The following is a 14,301-nucleotide window of genomic DNA, read 5'->3' as shown; positions in this document are numbered from 1 at the left end:
AGCCCACGCAGTTGCACTTTAGTCTCCGGGCTCGGCTCCCAAGCGAGCGTTAACCACCCCCCTCCCCCCAAGAGAAATGCAGCCGCCATCTAGGGGTCTGGCTGGCTGCTCCAAACATGGAGCTGGGGGAGTGGAAAGGCTGAGCCATTGAAATGCATCTTGCAGATTTGACAGCGCTTGCTGCTCTGCTAAGGCAGGAAGGCTTTAAAAGAAACAATGCTGGCAGCGCCTTATCCCAGTGCCAGCCTGCCAGGGACGGCACAATAGGAAGATCAGAGCAAGGCCTGCTTTTTTTTTAAAAAAAAGAAAATATAAAGCCCGTTTGTTCTTGCTGGCTGGTTTTTTGTGTGCGTCTAACGCAGACCCTTTTTTATGCGGTGTCTGACTCACGTGCCCCGGATTAAGACGGACTATGCGACTGTCAGCACCCATTGCAGTCTGTCCCTCCGTAACGTGGCTGCCCTAACTCCATGATACCAGCTGTGGGTCAGCAGCGAGATGGTGCCACTAGCCTGCAAGCCAGTGAAAGGCTGACACTGCTTAATTGTCCAGCAGGAGAAGAGATCCCACTAGAACAACTTGGACTTAGTACTTAGCTCAGGGGACAACTCTGGAAATCTGCAGCCTATTCCCTACTCTGCCACTGACTCACTGAGTGACCATGGGCAGCTTACTCAAGCTCCATTCCCAGCTCCTCTGCAAAACTAGGCTGATATTTGGCTCCCTTTCTAAGGTGCTTTGAGATCACTGAATTAAAAGCCTCGCTTTTATTCTTCTGTTTCTGCTTGGCATCGATGGCCCTAAATGCTGGGACAGCCTGAGTGGCTCGGTAGCAATAACTCTCGCAAGTGTCCAGGTTCTAGCGAAGAAGCATCAGTTCTCCCCTTGGTGACGCCACTAGTTAATCTCCCATGGAGAGATCTATTAGCCCTTTGGTGCTGGCTGCACAGTTTCCTGGCCTGATGCGTGAAAGCGAAATGCCCTCGCCTGAGTGGTGCTGTGGATGACGTCTGAGGAGGTTCAGTAAAGTAGAAACCTGTCAGGATTCAGTGGCAGAGTTGAATGCAAATCCTCTCTCTTATTAGACATGGCAGAGGTGTGCTTGGTCCAGCAGACACCCTGCTAAGCCCTGGGTTGGGGTGACGGGGAAAGGGAGACATTCCTGACCTGGGTTAGGGCTGAGGGAGCTCTGAGCGCTCTCACCTCTGCAGGGCCGAAGGGGATGTCCCCCTGGCAGGTGTTAGCCTTGGCAAGTCATGACAGGCCTGATCCTGAGCGATGCTGAGCGCTCTCTACTCCAACTGGTTTCAGGGAACATTGTGGGTGCTTAGCACCTCTCAGGCCCCAAGAGAGGAAGCTCTTGTTACATATTTTGTTTTATTTTTAGAACATAATTGTTTGCTCCAAATCTGTACATGCCGTGTGTCCTGTTGCTGAATTAGGATTTGGGTGCCAGTTCCTTGCCTAACCTGATCTAAATCAACAGTCACACGGCATATCGACTTGCTAACTAGCCCCTTTCCTGCGGCTTGGCTTTATTAACAAAGAAATCAAATGCAGCATAACAAAGCTGAGCTCCAACCTTCTCTCCAGGCTTGACTCCTCTGGGGGCTCCTCCCCCGAGACTGCTCAGCCCACACCCTAGATTAAGGGCCTCTGTTTATCTTTGCATATTCCAAATTCATCCCCTGCCTGCCCCACCACTCCATTCCCAAAATACATTGATGCAACTTCTGAAGCTTGAAAAACAGGCCTGGTTTTAAAGATATTAACATAAGGGGAGAAGAATCCAGAGCCCCGTCAAATTCAAACCTTCAGTGCCAGCCTGATAAACAGTCACGTTAATGGACTTCCGAGCCTGGGGAACAGCTCTTTTCATATGAGATTGCTGAACCAGCTTCCTGACTTACGGTACAACAGAGAGGCTGCTGGATACAGTTTTAGTCTGTGTGCCAAATCCTGCTTGCGTTACCGTGGTTAGTACGGTCATCTGTCCCGTTGTCGCTAATGGGACTCCTCGTGCTGGGAAGGTGAGGAGGAAGGATGCAGCCGAGAACATAACTTTGGGAGTAGGAGGCACCCTTGTCTGCCAGATAATTTGAGGATTTGCAGCTTGTGTCTGATTTTTCCAGTCTGCTCTCACTGACACCAGAGAGAGTTTGCACTGGCTTCAGAGGAAGCACTAGCTCCAGTGAGATCCAGGGGTGGTGCATGTCTCTCTCCTAGCTCCGGTAGAAGGGGATGTAAAGCAGCTTTCCAGACTGCTAAGAAAGAGCCAGACATCCCCTTTTTAAGGTGCGCTCTGGTGTGTGGTTATGTTCTACCTAACGGTTGCCGGCCTGAGGGGCCGAGATGACTCAACAGGCTGCGGAGCTCTTGGCTTCTAGGTCACTGGTTCCCATGCAGTCGTGCCTGTTCAGAAGTCAGGGCTGCAGGCTCAGGCTAGTTATGTGTGGACGAGCGTCCGCATCACAAAAAGCGCTCCCTGCAATTCGTGCTGGCGGGCCGACCGCAGAGCACTGAATGGGCCCTACCACAGAACTGCCGCGTCACCCCTGAGCTGCCCTCCCAGGCTCTGGGTTGACACCCATCAGCAGAGAGCCCAGCCAGGAAGCTCACATCACTGCTGCTGAGGATGAACGTTGGGCTTCGTTTCGCACCATTATTAATTTGGCATCTTTCACCAGAGCCAAGACACTTGGAAGGGAGAGGTGTGGGGGGTAGTCAGCAGTTCTTTCCATGACTGGCCAGGCCAGGACTGAGGGGAGACCCTGTACGGTGACACTGGGCAGCACAGGCTGGGTTAGGTGGTCTGGCAGCTAGGCGAGCCAGAGAGAACCAAAGGATCTGTCGTATCCAGCAGCCCCTATAGAAAATCCTGTTATTTATTGCAGCCAAGCCTTGTCACCTCTCCACCAAGGGGCACACTACATAGGGTCCTTTTTAAATCTCCTGGGCTTATTAATAAACACACATCCTTGAATTTGATAGGAGCTGTGCAGAGGAACCTCACACTTCACTGGTGGGACTTGCAACTCAGAAAGGCCATTTAAACGTGCAGTGTTTATAAGGAATTCTGCCCTGGAGGGGTGAAACGATAACGTTTTAACGGGCCACTCCACTGCAGAAAGTGGTAACTAAGGCAAATGGCCCTTGATTTCCCAACAAATATCTTGCACTGCAATTCAGTTGCACTTTAACTTGCATGCAGCCGTGCTCGTGTCAATGAAAGGTCACAGAGCAGAAGCTCTCTGCTGTATGTTCTCTTTGTGCAGCCTCTATTCCAGATTTATTTTGTGTGTGTGTAAAGGTCCTTTGCTTTTTCTTTCGCCCTCTGCTCAAAGAACACTTCTGTTTCATGCTGCTGGTAACCCGACAGGCCCGCTTCCCTGACCAGACGCTTTCCGAATGGGTCATAGCAGCTGTTGCTTGGCAGCTAATCAGTTTCCTGCGACATGCTCTGAAACGTGAGCTCTTCCTGCTTGAGCCAAATTGCTAGCCAAGTGGAAAAAACAATGTTGTTTGTAGATAACCAGTAGCCTTTGGATTGAGGGAGCTGTAAACGTTCTACCCGGCACATGAAGGAACCAAGCCACGTGCACGGTCTGTGGCAAAAATAACACTTGGGTCAGTAGCCATGGCTGTGGTGGACTTGCCCTTTGGCCGGCCCATCTGCTTCACTGCGCTCCTCTCTTGCAGCACCTGCGGCTGTCCCTGAACGAGAACGGCCAGTGCCACGTGCAGCACCTCTGGTTCCAGACCATCTTCGATATGTTGCGGCACTTCCACACCCACCCCATCCCCCTGGAGTCCGGCGGCTCAGCTGACATCACTCTCCGAAGCTACGTCGTGGCGCAGGGCCCCTTCTCTGGTAGGTCACCCGGGTAGCACCGCCTCCCTCGTGATCCTGCACAGGAGAGGAGTGAGGAGAGCTGGAGATGGGCCTGAGCGATCCTAGGACTTGGGGTCGGGGCCGTCTCCAGGAGAAACGTGTTTGCACCAAGTTTCCTGCAAACATCCAAAAGGAAAAGGTTCTCTCGTGTTTTCCCCTCCAGGACCATTTCCCAAAAGCTGTGCTGCTTATTCGACGGTGTTGCCCCTCTGCTGCCCCCTGGGGAGTGGGGCTAGGAGCACTTCACTTAGCCCTTGAGTTCTTCTGACCAGCGGCCAGCTCAGGAATGGTGGTGTCTGGCTCCAGAAGGAACCGCATCCAGGATTCCCTGGCTAGAAGGACCAAGCCGGCTTTACAGGCTGGCGCCCTTTGATATGGGCTGGGGTGGATTTCCAGAGAGAACTTTCACAGCATGATGTCTGGTATCTCTCATCCAGGGATCTCAAAGCATGGTATGAAAGTGGGTCTGCGTCTATTATCCCATTTTACAGAGAGACAAACTGAGGGTCAGTGAGATTATGCTCGGGGTTATACAGCGAGGGATTAGAATAGAAACCCAGCATCCTGGATGTGGATGTGCCCCTTCTGGTGGTGGCCAGGCCATATATAGAGGTTGAGCCTGCTACAGTCCTGGCTAGCAGAGCCAGCTCCTTTAGCTCAGGCAGTAATGGTGCGGGCTTTAGCATGCAGAGATCCTAGGTTCAGTCCCTACTGACAACCATGTACCTGGCCTTACAGATGCCCAGTGTTCTGCTCTAACCACTAGAGGTGCTGCCTCCGTCTATAGCAAATCTAAAAGAGCTCTGTGTGTGTATCCATCCTCATGTCTCTCCATGAGCTGCAGGAAGAGCATGCTGGGGGCCGGCGTGTGTATTTTCTGCTCCAGTGATAAGGGATGTGCTGAATGGCCTGTTGCACATACTTGATGAGGCAGGGCGAGTGAAGTCACTGGAGATGCAGTTGGGTGGGCCCTTGTGGGAAGGATTTTATTACCTGTGTCCGTGAGTCTGATCAGATCTTGAAGGGATGAACAGGGCGAGAGCCTTGAGCACCTCGTGTCCTGAGGGGATGTGATCGTTTGGGGCTGCGCTGCCTCCGAATTGGCATAGGGTGGATGCATTTAAAACCCACTCCTCAAATGAGCAATCCCAGAGAGCAGTGGGGGCCGTAACATGATACAGAGGTCAGTGGTCCCCTACATAGCCTTCATGTGGGGCTCAGGGCTGTCTCCCAGTTCGTCCCCAGGGAGACGGGCTTCCTTCCGTCTGCATAGGAAGTGGCAGGGGGCCCAGTCCCCCAAGGAGCTTGGTTTTCCCCCAAGACCGGCCTGGTTTTCTGGGGCGCCACCAGATCCATGCAGAGTCCCCTTGCCTCTGGGCTGTCACCCACACCCCTCAGGCCCCTCAATCCTGCCGATGGGGACATGCTGCCAGGAGTCCCTGCCCCAGCTGCTGTCCTCCCCGCAGCCTGTAACAGCAGATGATGCAAACCTGATGGGCCTGATCTTGTTCCAGGTCCCCATCCGGGGTCGACTGGGGAGGGGGGCGGGTGATAGGTCGCACGTCCCATGCAGACTCGCCGAGTGCTTGTGCAGGTGGAGGTAGAAGGGGCAGTTACAGCGCTGGCACTTTCTGCCCTCGCCTCTTGGCCCTGTAGATTTTTGTGCTCCCCTTGGAGGCGTTTCAGCTGTGCTAGCGACTCACAGGGCTTCCGAGGCGAGGCCTATGCAGCCCGGTGCTGTCCCAGCTGGGTATGGGGCAGGCCAGGACATCGCCATGAGAGCGGAGGGACTGTGCCACTGCGCTTGGGGAGAAGGAACCACCCCTGGCAGGGCAGGAGACACCCCTTTGCCCTCGGAGGCCTGCAAGGAAGGGCACATTGCCTGCAGGGGGTGAGCGCAGCTATGGGGGTTACGTGGCTTCACACAGAAGACTCGGGGTGGCTGTCCCCAGATTGGCCAAGACCCAAATGAACTGAGAGCAGATTCATTCGGTGTCCTGCCAGGGGTCAGTGTGGGAGGCTGGGAGGGACAGGATGTAGCTCCTAGCACTGGAGTCGGAACCGCTGGGGGATCTGCAGCGAGGAGCCACGGTTAAAGGGCTGGAGTGGGGTTCGGGAGACCTAACGTCTTTCTCAGCTCTCCCACTGACGTTATGTGGTGACTTGCCTGCCGTGTCGCGGGTGATCTCGCCTGGCCTGGGCGCTGTGAGGCCGAGCCGGAGTCTGCAAAGCGCTGCGAGATGGGCAAAGGCAGTGAGCTAGCTCCTTAGTCAATAGAGCAGCCCGTGCCACTACCACGCTGTCCTTCCTCCTGCCCCGTGCAGCATGGCCACTCCCGGGACCTGGCTCCATATTTCAACTGGTTGAGGGCAGGGGAGACCACACCACCTAGTGTCTAGGAATTGGAAGAGCTGCAGCAGATCTGAAGTCCTGACGGTCACTGACTTGCTGGGTGACCTTGGGCAAGACCCCCTCCACCTACCCCATGTGCGCCTCAGTTTCCCCACCTGTAACTTGGGGCTAATGACACTCACCTGTGCAAAGCACACGAGATCCTCTGATGACAGGTGCTGTGTGAGTGCAAAGCATGTTGGCAGGGCTGTGCGGGGCAAGCGTCTCTGTGCGGTATGTGCCCTGGGGATGGAGAACTCCTCTCTCCTCGGCTGTCAGTCCAGCACCGGACGGCTTGTAAAACATTCACCCTCCTGCATTTGCCGTGCACGTGACTCTTTTGTGTTTCACCTTGCAGATGCCAGCCCTGCTCCAGCTGTTGCCTCCCAACAGCCCAGCTGCAGGGGTGACCTCCTGTCCCAACACTACTTCTCCAGCTTTGTGCCAGGCCCTTTCCAGCCCACGTCACCCGTGGAGGGGGCTGTCGCCTCTTCCTCCTCCACCGGCCACCCTCTGTACCACCGAATGGAGGGGACCCTCAGCGCCCGGAGCCGCAGCAACAGCACCGAGCGCCTGCTGGAGTCGCCCAGCGTTAGCGTGGACGACTACCACGAGAGCGACGGCTCGCGCAACAGGACCAGGGCGGTTGAGAACCAGTATTCTTTCTACTGAGGGGTCACAGAGTGGAGGCCAGCCCTCTGTGTGGGGTGTCCTTGCCTGCCGATGCAGCCGTGGTTCATGAGGATGCTCGTGCCATTGCCGATGAGCCCTGGCTCCAATCTCCGACCACCCCCCCCTCCCCCAGTGGATGTTTACATATCGCCCTGGCCCAAAGCCTTGGGCTGTCCCCACTCTCTTGTCAGCTCTCTGGAGTGCCCCTCACCTCCGTGTCTGATTCACTGGTGCCAACTCCATCCATCACCAGCAATGGACCTGGGCTGTCCTGTCTCCCCATGGCAGCTCGGAGAATGGTTTGAACGATGAGCGACTTGCCAGCCCGGCAACCACATTGGGTACGTCCCAACCAAACACATTCACAGCTCCCTAGATCTGGCTCGTGCTGTGAGCTCACAAGGCCAAAGACACCAGTGCCATTAAGAGACCTGTTCTAGGGTCAGCAGTACCCGCTCTCTGCCCTTGTCAGCTTGCGGTCGGTTCCCTTAACTCCTACGAAGACTCGCCTGCCGGTCTCTCCATTGTCTGCTGTTGGATCGGGACTCACTTCCCGCTCGGGTCTAGTAACATGCAGTGGTTCTCCTGGAATAGGAATCCATGGCTTTGATTTATGTCGTTCTTCCCTTAGCTGTGCAACAATGAAAGCATCTCCTGGCGTTTCCTTGATGGAAAGGACGAGACGTTGCCAGTGTTGGAACGTAGTCAAGGTCGCCTCAAACGGTTACTTCCCTTCAGGGATAATTACCTTGAGTTCTGCAAACAAGACACTGCAGGCTAGTAACGTTTTGAGGTGACCTTGTACATGACAAATCTTGCCAAGGTAGTTTTGTTGCTAGTACAGAGAATGTGCCCACACACACACCAGTCAGGGATGGAAAAGACCTGTCAGACTATCTGGTCCCTCTCCATTGCTATTACAAGATTGTTCGTTGCAGGAAATTTAGGGGTGTTTGTCCACTTGAGTCCCAAACCCGTGGGGAGATTATTCCACAGCCTAATGCATCTGACTGTCAGACAGTTTATCCTGATAGCCAGCCTATATTTTCCCTTTCTTCACTTTATCCACCCTAATGATTCCTTTTCCTTCTTGGTTTTTAAAATCCTACAGCTGCTTGAGGGGTGGAATAAAATCCCCCTGCCTCCGTCACCTCTTATCCAGTCTGTATCTGTGGAGTTCTGTTAGTATTTCCTTCTAAAGCCATCTCCTCAGGCCCTGATCATTTGTGTTTATGTTCTCTGAACTTCCCCCAGTTTGTCAATGGTTTCTTGGTAATATATGCACATGTGTGTCTTATGCATATTCTCTCTCTCTCAGTCTTTTACGTGCATGCTCTTTCTCTTTGACACACACCAACCTGAAAGTTCCTGGTTGAATTCCAATCATGGCTAACCCCTGTATGTTCCATTGTCGTTGCTAAGAGGAACACAATTGCAAATGCACCTTTTGGCTAACATGGCAAATTCAACCAGTTCCATCCCCTAGAGACAGAACTTTTAAAATATTACATTGGCCCAGATTTTTAAGTGGTCACATATTTTTGGGGGGTTGCTCCAGTGTTTGGGTCCCCAGCTGGAGATGCCCAGGGAACCTCATTTTCAGGGGGGCCAGGCCCCCTCTACTCTGTTAGAAGTCAGTGAAAATTTGGTTGGGTTCCCCAAAATTAAGGCACTGAAAAATCAGGGGCTACTTTTGAAACTATTGCCCATTAAACTTAACTGCCTAGGAAGAGCGAGCTGGAGAAAAGAGAGGGCTGTTTCTTGCTGTGTTCATAGATAGAATAACTGAAGTGTTTGGTTGGTATGCTTCTGGGTTTAATTTAGAATAAAAAATGTGTACTCATGGCTGGATGAAACTCCCCCTGGGCAGAGAGCCAGCACTTAAAGCCAGGTCTACACACCAATTTAATGTTGATATAATTATGTCGGTTGGTGGGCTGGGGCCTGGTGTGCGTATTTTTATTTAAACTGAAATTGTTGCGCCAGTGCACCTCTCGTGTGCATGTGTGGCACAATGGATTGAGCACTGGACTGGGACTTAGCAGACCTGGGTTCTGTTCCCAGTTCTATTAGCCTGCTGGGTGACCTTGGGCAAGTCGTGTCTTGTCTCTGTGCCTCAGTTTCCCCATCTGTAAAATTGGCATAATGAGACTGACCTCTCCTTTGTAAAGTGCTTTGAGATCTACTGATGAAAAGCCCCATATAAGAGCTAGGTATTATGAAAGCTGCCTTTTAACACTATATATTATTCCATATGGGAACAAGTTATATGGTGTAAGCACCTATCTGCCAGTCTGATAGAGTCCACGCTAGGGAGGGTTTGCGCTGCAGGTCTTATTAAAGCAGCACAACTTGTGTGTGTAGACAAGGCCTTGAGTCCTACTCAAGGGTTCTTTGGGCATTTTTTTGGTGCCTTCTTTCCTGAGCCAGCAAAATGTGCCCTCATCTCCCCCCCACCACCACCCTCCTGTGGCCACCTCTCCCAGCCCTTCCCCTCCCCCGCCCCCCACTTGCAAAGGCAAAGAATGGGGCTTCTGGGCCAGCCTGCTGCACCACCTGCTCAAGTGTTGTGCCCCTGAAGCAGGATGGGGGGAGTGAAGCCTTCGGCTGCCCAGCCCCCTCTGCTTACAGCCACTTCTGCTTTCAAAGGATCTGGAAGGGACAGCGGGAGGGGTTCGATTTAGTTTGGGGGTTTATTTGCATGCTGCAGCAGCCCAGCCTAGGGGGGTCACATACAGAGGGGCCTGTGCGATACGCACACAGGTGGCATCCTGTGCTGCAGAGAAAGGCAGGGTTTTCTTTGGTAGCGAGTTTGAAATAGACCTGCTGTGTTTGCGCCCCCAAGGAACTGATGGGGAGCGTCCAGATATTGAACGGTTGCTGCCATTCTCCTCCTCCAGAAAGACTCAGCGAGCCGGTCGGACGGCGGCAAAGCATTGCCTCGGAGACCTCCGCCAGCTGGCTGCTTGTTCCCATTCCACCTTGGGGGTGGGGTAAGCGGGAAAGGGGGTAGCAAATGATCTACAAGCAAATATGTTGATTTGTAAATAGGGGGAAGTAGGGAAAAGTGTAATGTTCTGTAGAATAACTAAATTTATTTAAGCAACTTGTAAAACCAATGGGAAAATTGAGTTCCAGTTTTGAAATAAAACCACTTGAACCAAGACACTGCATTGAACGTGATTATAGGAGCTTCCCTGGCTTTGCTATCAGAGTGCCGGCTGCCATATTCGGTTATCAGAGTGTGTATATAGGTGCTGTAACTACGGGTGCGGCAGCCTTCCTGGCTCGAAACGGTTTCCATCATATACACGATTTACAGTTTGGTTCAATGGCTCTCAGCACCCCAACTGTACAAATTGCTCCAGCCCCCCTGAGCACGTAGGAGGCCCAGTCGTGGACCACATGCCCTGTGTGTGTGAATAGGTTGTTTATGACATGTAATGCAGTCCCAACTGAGATATGGGCTGCATTATGCTAGGGGCTGTACAGACACCGAGCAAGAGATGGTCCTTGTCCCAAAGAGCGTCCAGCCTACACAGGGTGGGAAGGAAGTACCTGTTGGCTGTTTAACAGCTGGGGAAGCTGAGGGACAGAGCGATCGTGACGTGCCCAAGGTCACAAAGGGAGTAAACAGAACTGGGAATTTACCCCAGGTCTTGTGGCTCCCCACCTAGGGCCTTAACCACAAGACTCTTCTTCCTCTTTCACGTGCAGCACTGACAGCGGCCTCAGACAGTGGTGCCTGGAGCACTGTTGGGCACCAAAGCACTTCCAAGTGGTCCATGGAGTTGTGCCAGTTGTGAAGCTTCTGTGCCATGGATCCGAGGTGCTTCCTGCTAGTTGTAGCCTGTTTTTGTAGGTTTATTGTGAGCCGCTAACCTCAGCCAGCCCCCTGCTCCGTTGCTGTCTGTGTCACATGGGTCACTGGTAAATTCAGCATGGTCCTATATCCTCTGGAGCCGAAGTTCTCTCCACTGCTGAGGCACTGTCTGGATTTTCCCAGAATGCCCTGGCACAAGCATAGTTAGGCGGCATGATGAGGGTAGCGGCACAAGCCCGGCTGACACCTGGGTACAGTTTCAGTAGAAAGCTGCTGGACCTGGTTTCTTGTAACCAGGTCAGGTGATAGGATAAGCAGGATGGAATCCTTGGCTCTAGGCCCCTCCTACTGCTTGATCCCTAAGGCAAGCACCAGGGACAATTACACTGTGTGCGCTTGTGTATTAGTAAGTTATTCGTGAACTGCAACCTCTTGCAGCAGGGACGAATGAATTGTGGGTTGTGCTGGAAAATAATGTTCTGTCCTCCTCTTACAGGATTCCTGGGAAGCTGAGAGAAGGACACGTCTGTGGTCTGTCCATTTGTAAGGAACAGAGAGATCTGAGAGTAGAAACAATGTAAGAGACAAGCCAGCTGTAGTGTAGTGTACTGGATTATTTGTATGAGTCCGGCTGCCCTCAGCTGGATGGAATTGGAACTGCTGTAGCGTGTGTGATTATTAGGGCAGAGACTGATTTACAATGAACCTGAGAACCCTCAGGATCAAAGGTTTTCGCATTTCATTCACTTAGATATTGCAACGCTCAAATGTCAAAAATGGACATTTCTGCCCCACCTCCCCATCCAAATGCAGGAGCATGTCAGGGCGATAACAAGTTCAGTTTCAAGAATGTTCCCGTTTTCAAGAAAGTGCCTCCAAATGCTGAATTTTGAAATGCAAACATTTGTTTAGACCAAGAGCAGGGTTGGGGTTTTTTTTTTCCCCTGTTCAAACAGGCAAATGTTTTCCTGTTCTGATGTAAAACCTGCCAGGCTGCAGTCAGCACAATTTTGGAATGGATCAAGGCCCCACCACAAACCTATGAGTCATTATATGGCAATTTTTTAAATTTCACAAAGGAATATTTGCTATTTTTGCACAGCCCTGACAATTGTCTTGCCTCCAGTGAGTATCTTGAAAATAACAAGCAAGTACCAACTGCACTGTTGGCTCAGGTCAGTTTCCTAGGGCCGTGTGGTTTGAGGGCACACTGCTCTTTCCATATACTGCACGTATGGGCTCCTTTAGATGACCAGCGAAGTGGCTGTGATTTTATGTGGCTGTACCTTGTTACAGGTGGGAAACTATAGTTTGGACTGTCTACACAACCAAACTAGCCAGGTCCATGTTTGTAGCTATTTTGACACTCCCGGTTGACATTCCTTCATTAGGGACTAGCGCCCCAGAACCATGACCTGACAGCCAGGCAGTAGTTCCCAATATTGAAATGTTTATCTTGGAACTACAGCTTTGTAGAGGTGGCGGCTGCAGTGATGAAGAAACAGGGCATCGTAGGGCATCGGACCAGCCGATGAGCATCTAGGTATTAAGCGATGCAGAGGGACTGGCTGGGTGTCAGTGGCTTAGTAATGATACTGTATACAGCACTTTTAATCTCCAGGCTCCTTGTGACTGGAAATGGACCAAGGGCTAGTCCATGGCTTGTGGGAAATGAGCTGGTTTCTGTTCAGCTTCCAGTGGACAGGTGTCCAGATCACAGGAACCACCATCCTAACTGGCCTGTTTTCTGGCTGTCTTAGCAGAAGGCCCAAGGGCTGAACGAGACGTGGAGACAGGACTGTCTGAGCACCATGCTGGGCAGTCGGCTGGGCGGCAGGTTATCTTGCTCTTGCCTGGACTGTGGCTGTCCAGATTTCAAGCTCTGGTGGTGTCAGCCGTTCGGGAACTCTGCCAGCACTAAATTCACACCGTTCTTTTAAAAATCAGTTTTGTACGACCAACACAACGCATAAACCAGTGTGATTTCTAGATCAGCCTCAAAGGAGGTAAAACATAGAGGGGGGCTGAACCAGAAAGCCAGCTCCATGTCCTCTGTCTTTTTTGGGCAGGTTCAATAGTAGATCCAGATTTTATAAACGGTCCTTAAATGTACAGAGCGGACCCAAAGCTCTCCCCCTGCACATCCCTTGCACCTTTAGGCCATCTGGGATCTGGATCCAGATTCTGCAGCTTCTGCCAATCTTGGTGTAAAATATAAAAAGGTGTATTCCCCTCTTCCACTGCACCTGACCTTTAGTAGCTAATTTTGGCATGCACACAGCCTGAGTGAATGTCATGCCATTTCTGTAGCACACAGCTGGCTGACAAGAAATTTGGCTTGCATACGAAGCTTGTGTCCCAGCCGGGCTCTGCATTGACTCCCGGTTCTTAATTTCCAGCTGTTGCAATGGCTAAATGTCGCTCAGGTTTACAATCTCCTTGTGCCTTCAAAGTCTGTGAAAGGGGGTGTGCATGGTGCAGGCTCACATGCAGGGAGCTACCTCAATGCCTTCTTTCCCATATCGATTGTTTATGTTGTTGGAGGCAGCTCCCCTCAAGCCACCGTCATCTATCACTGTCTGTGCACAAAAGCCTGTGAGGTGTCGTGTGGAGCGCTAGTTAATTACTGAAGTGACACAAACAGATGGCGCAAGCAGCAACACAGGGAGGTGCTAGGAAGTACGGGCTCGCTTACGTTGTCACCGAGGTAGAAATTTAGCACGGGCAGACATGCTGGTGCAAAATGCACTGAATTCCAGCCGGGAGCCTCTGCAAAGCGGGTGTGCACAATCGCAAGCAGCCACAAAACACAGCCAGAATGTGACCTACTATGCAAACCGAGGCCCCCTCTCTCTGGCATGTCTTGCAGGGCTCTGGGGACAAAACTCAGCTCCGCATTGCTGCTTGAGGAGAGTAGAAGTTTGCACTGTTTGGGCTACAATAAAACAACCCAGCTTTGAAAGCAAGAGAGAGAGAAGTTCGATCTAGTGACTAGAGCACAGGACCGGGACTTGGGAACAACTGATTTGTAATCCTAGCTCTGCCCCTATATCCTGTTGTAGGTCTTGGCAAGTCAAGTAAACGTTCTGTGCCTAAGAGCTGTGCAATTCTACTTACCCTGTAGAGGGTTAACGAGATAATATCTGGAAGGTGCTTTGGATGTGAAGGGTGCTGTATGACTGGTGATCATCATTATTAAAACTCCAGTGCTTTGCAATACCTCAGCAGAGAGAAAAAACACCCTAGAGCTCTAATAATAACGCTAAGCATTTTGCAGGGGTAGCTCTTCATGTACTTTACATGATGTGTGTATTTCTTTACTTTCTTCAGCTGTGTCTACTGCCATTTTCTGCCCTTGCCAATACAGATGAGGTTGTGTTAGGGTTAGCAAGGGTGAGAACTATGCTCTACACAGGGCCCAGCATTTAAACAATTGTGTTGTTTTTACCACGTTGGCTAGACGGGCTCTGAGCCAGCTGAACCGGTGAGGGGCCAGACATGGCTTAAAGGGCTGTGAGTGGCA

At 51.8% G+C, this 14,301-nt stretch overlaps 1 protein-coding gene across 3 annotated transcripts in view; it reads left to right on the top strand.

The window, feature by feature from the left end:
* The window catches only part of SH2B2 (SH2B adaptor protein 2), a 69,425-nt gene extending 59,324 nt beyond the window's left edge, over positions 1-10,101 (top strand). For 2 of the 3 annotated variants that reach the window (XM_044994177.1, XM_044994175.1), the window contains exons 8-9: positions 3,700-3,871; positions 6,642-10,101. In XM_044994177.1, coding sequence (XP_044850112.1) covers positions 3,700-3,871; positions 6,642-6,955 — 486 coding nt within the window. In that variant the 3' untranslated portion in view covers positions 6,956-10,101. The remainder of the gene's footprint in view (positions 1-3,699; positions 3,872-6,641) is intronic. The other variant, XM_044994178.1, reaches the window with a different exon arrangement.
* The last annotated feature ends 4,200 nt before the right edge of the window (positions 10,102-14,301 follow it).

This window comes from Mauremys mutica, chromosome 19 (genome assembly GCF_020497125.1).
Source record: "Mauremys mutica isolate MM-2020 ecotype Southern chromosome 19, ASM2049712v1, whole genome shotgun sequence".
NCBI classification, from domain to species: Eukaryota; Metazoa; Chordata; order Testudines; family Geoemydidae; genus Mauremys; species Mauremys mutica.
This window is presented reverse-complemented; position numbering and strand designations above follow the sequence as displayed.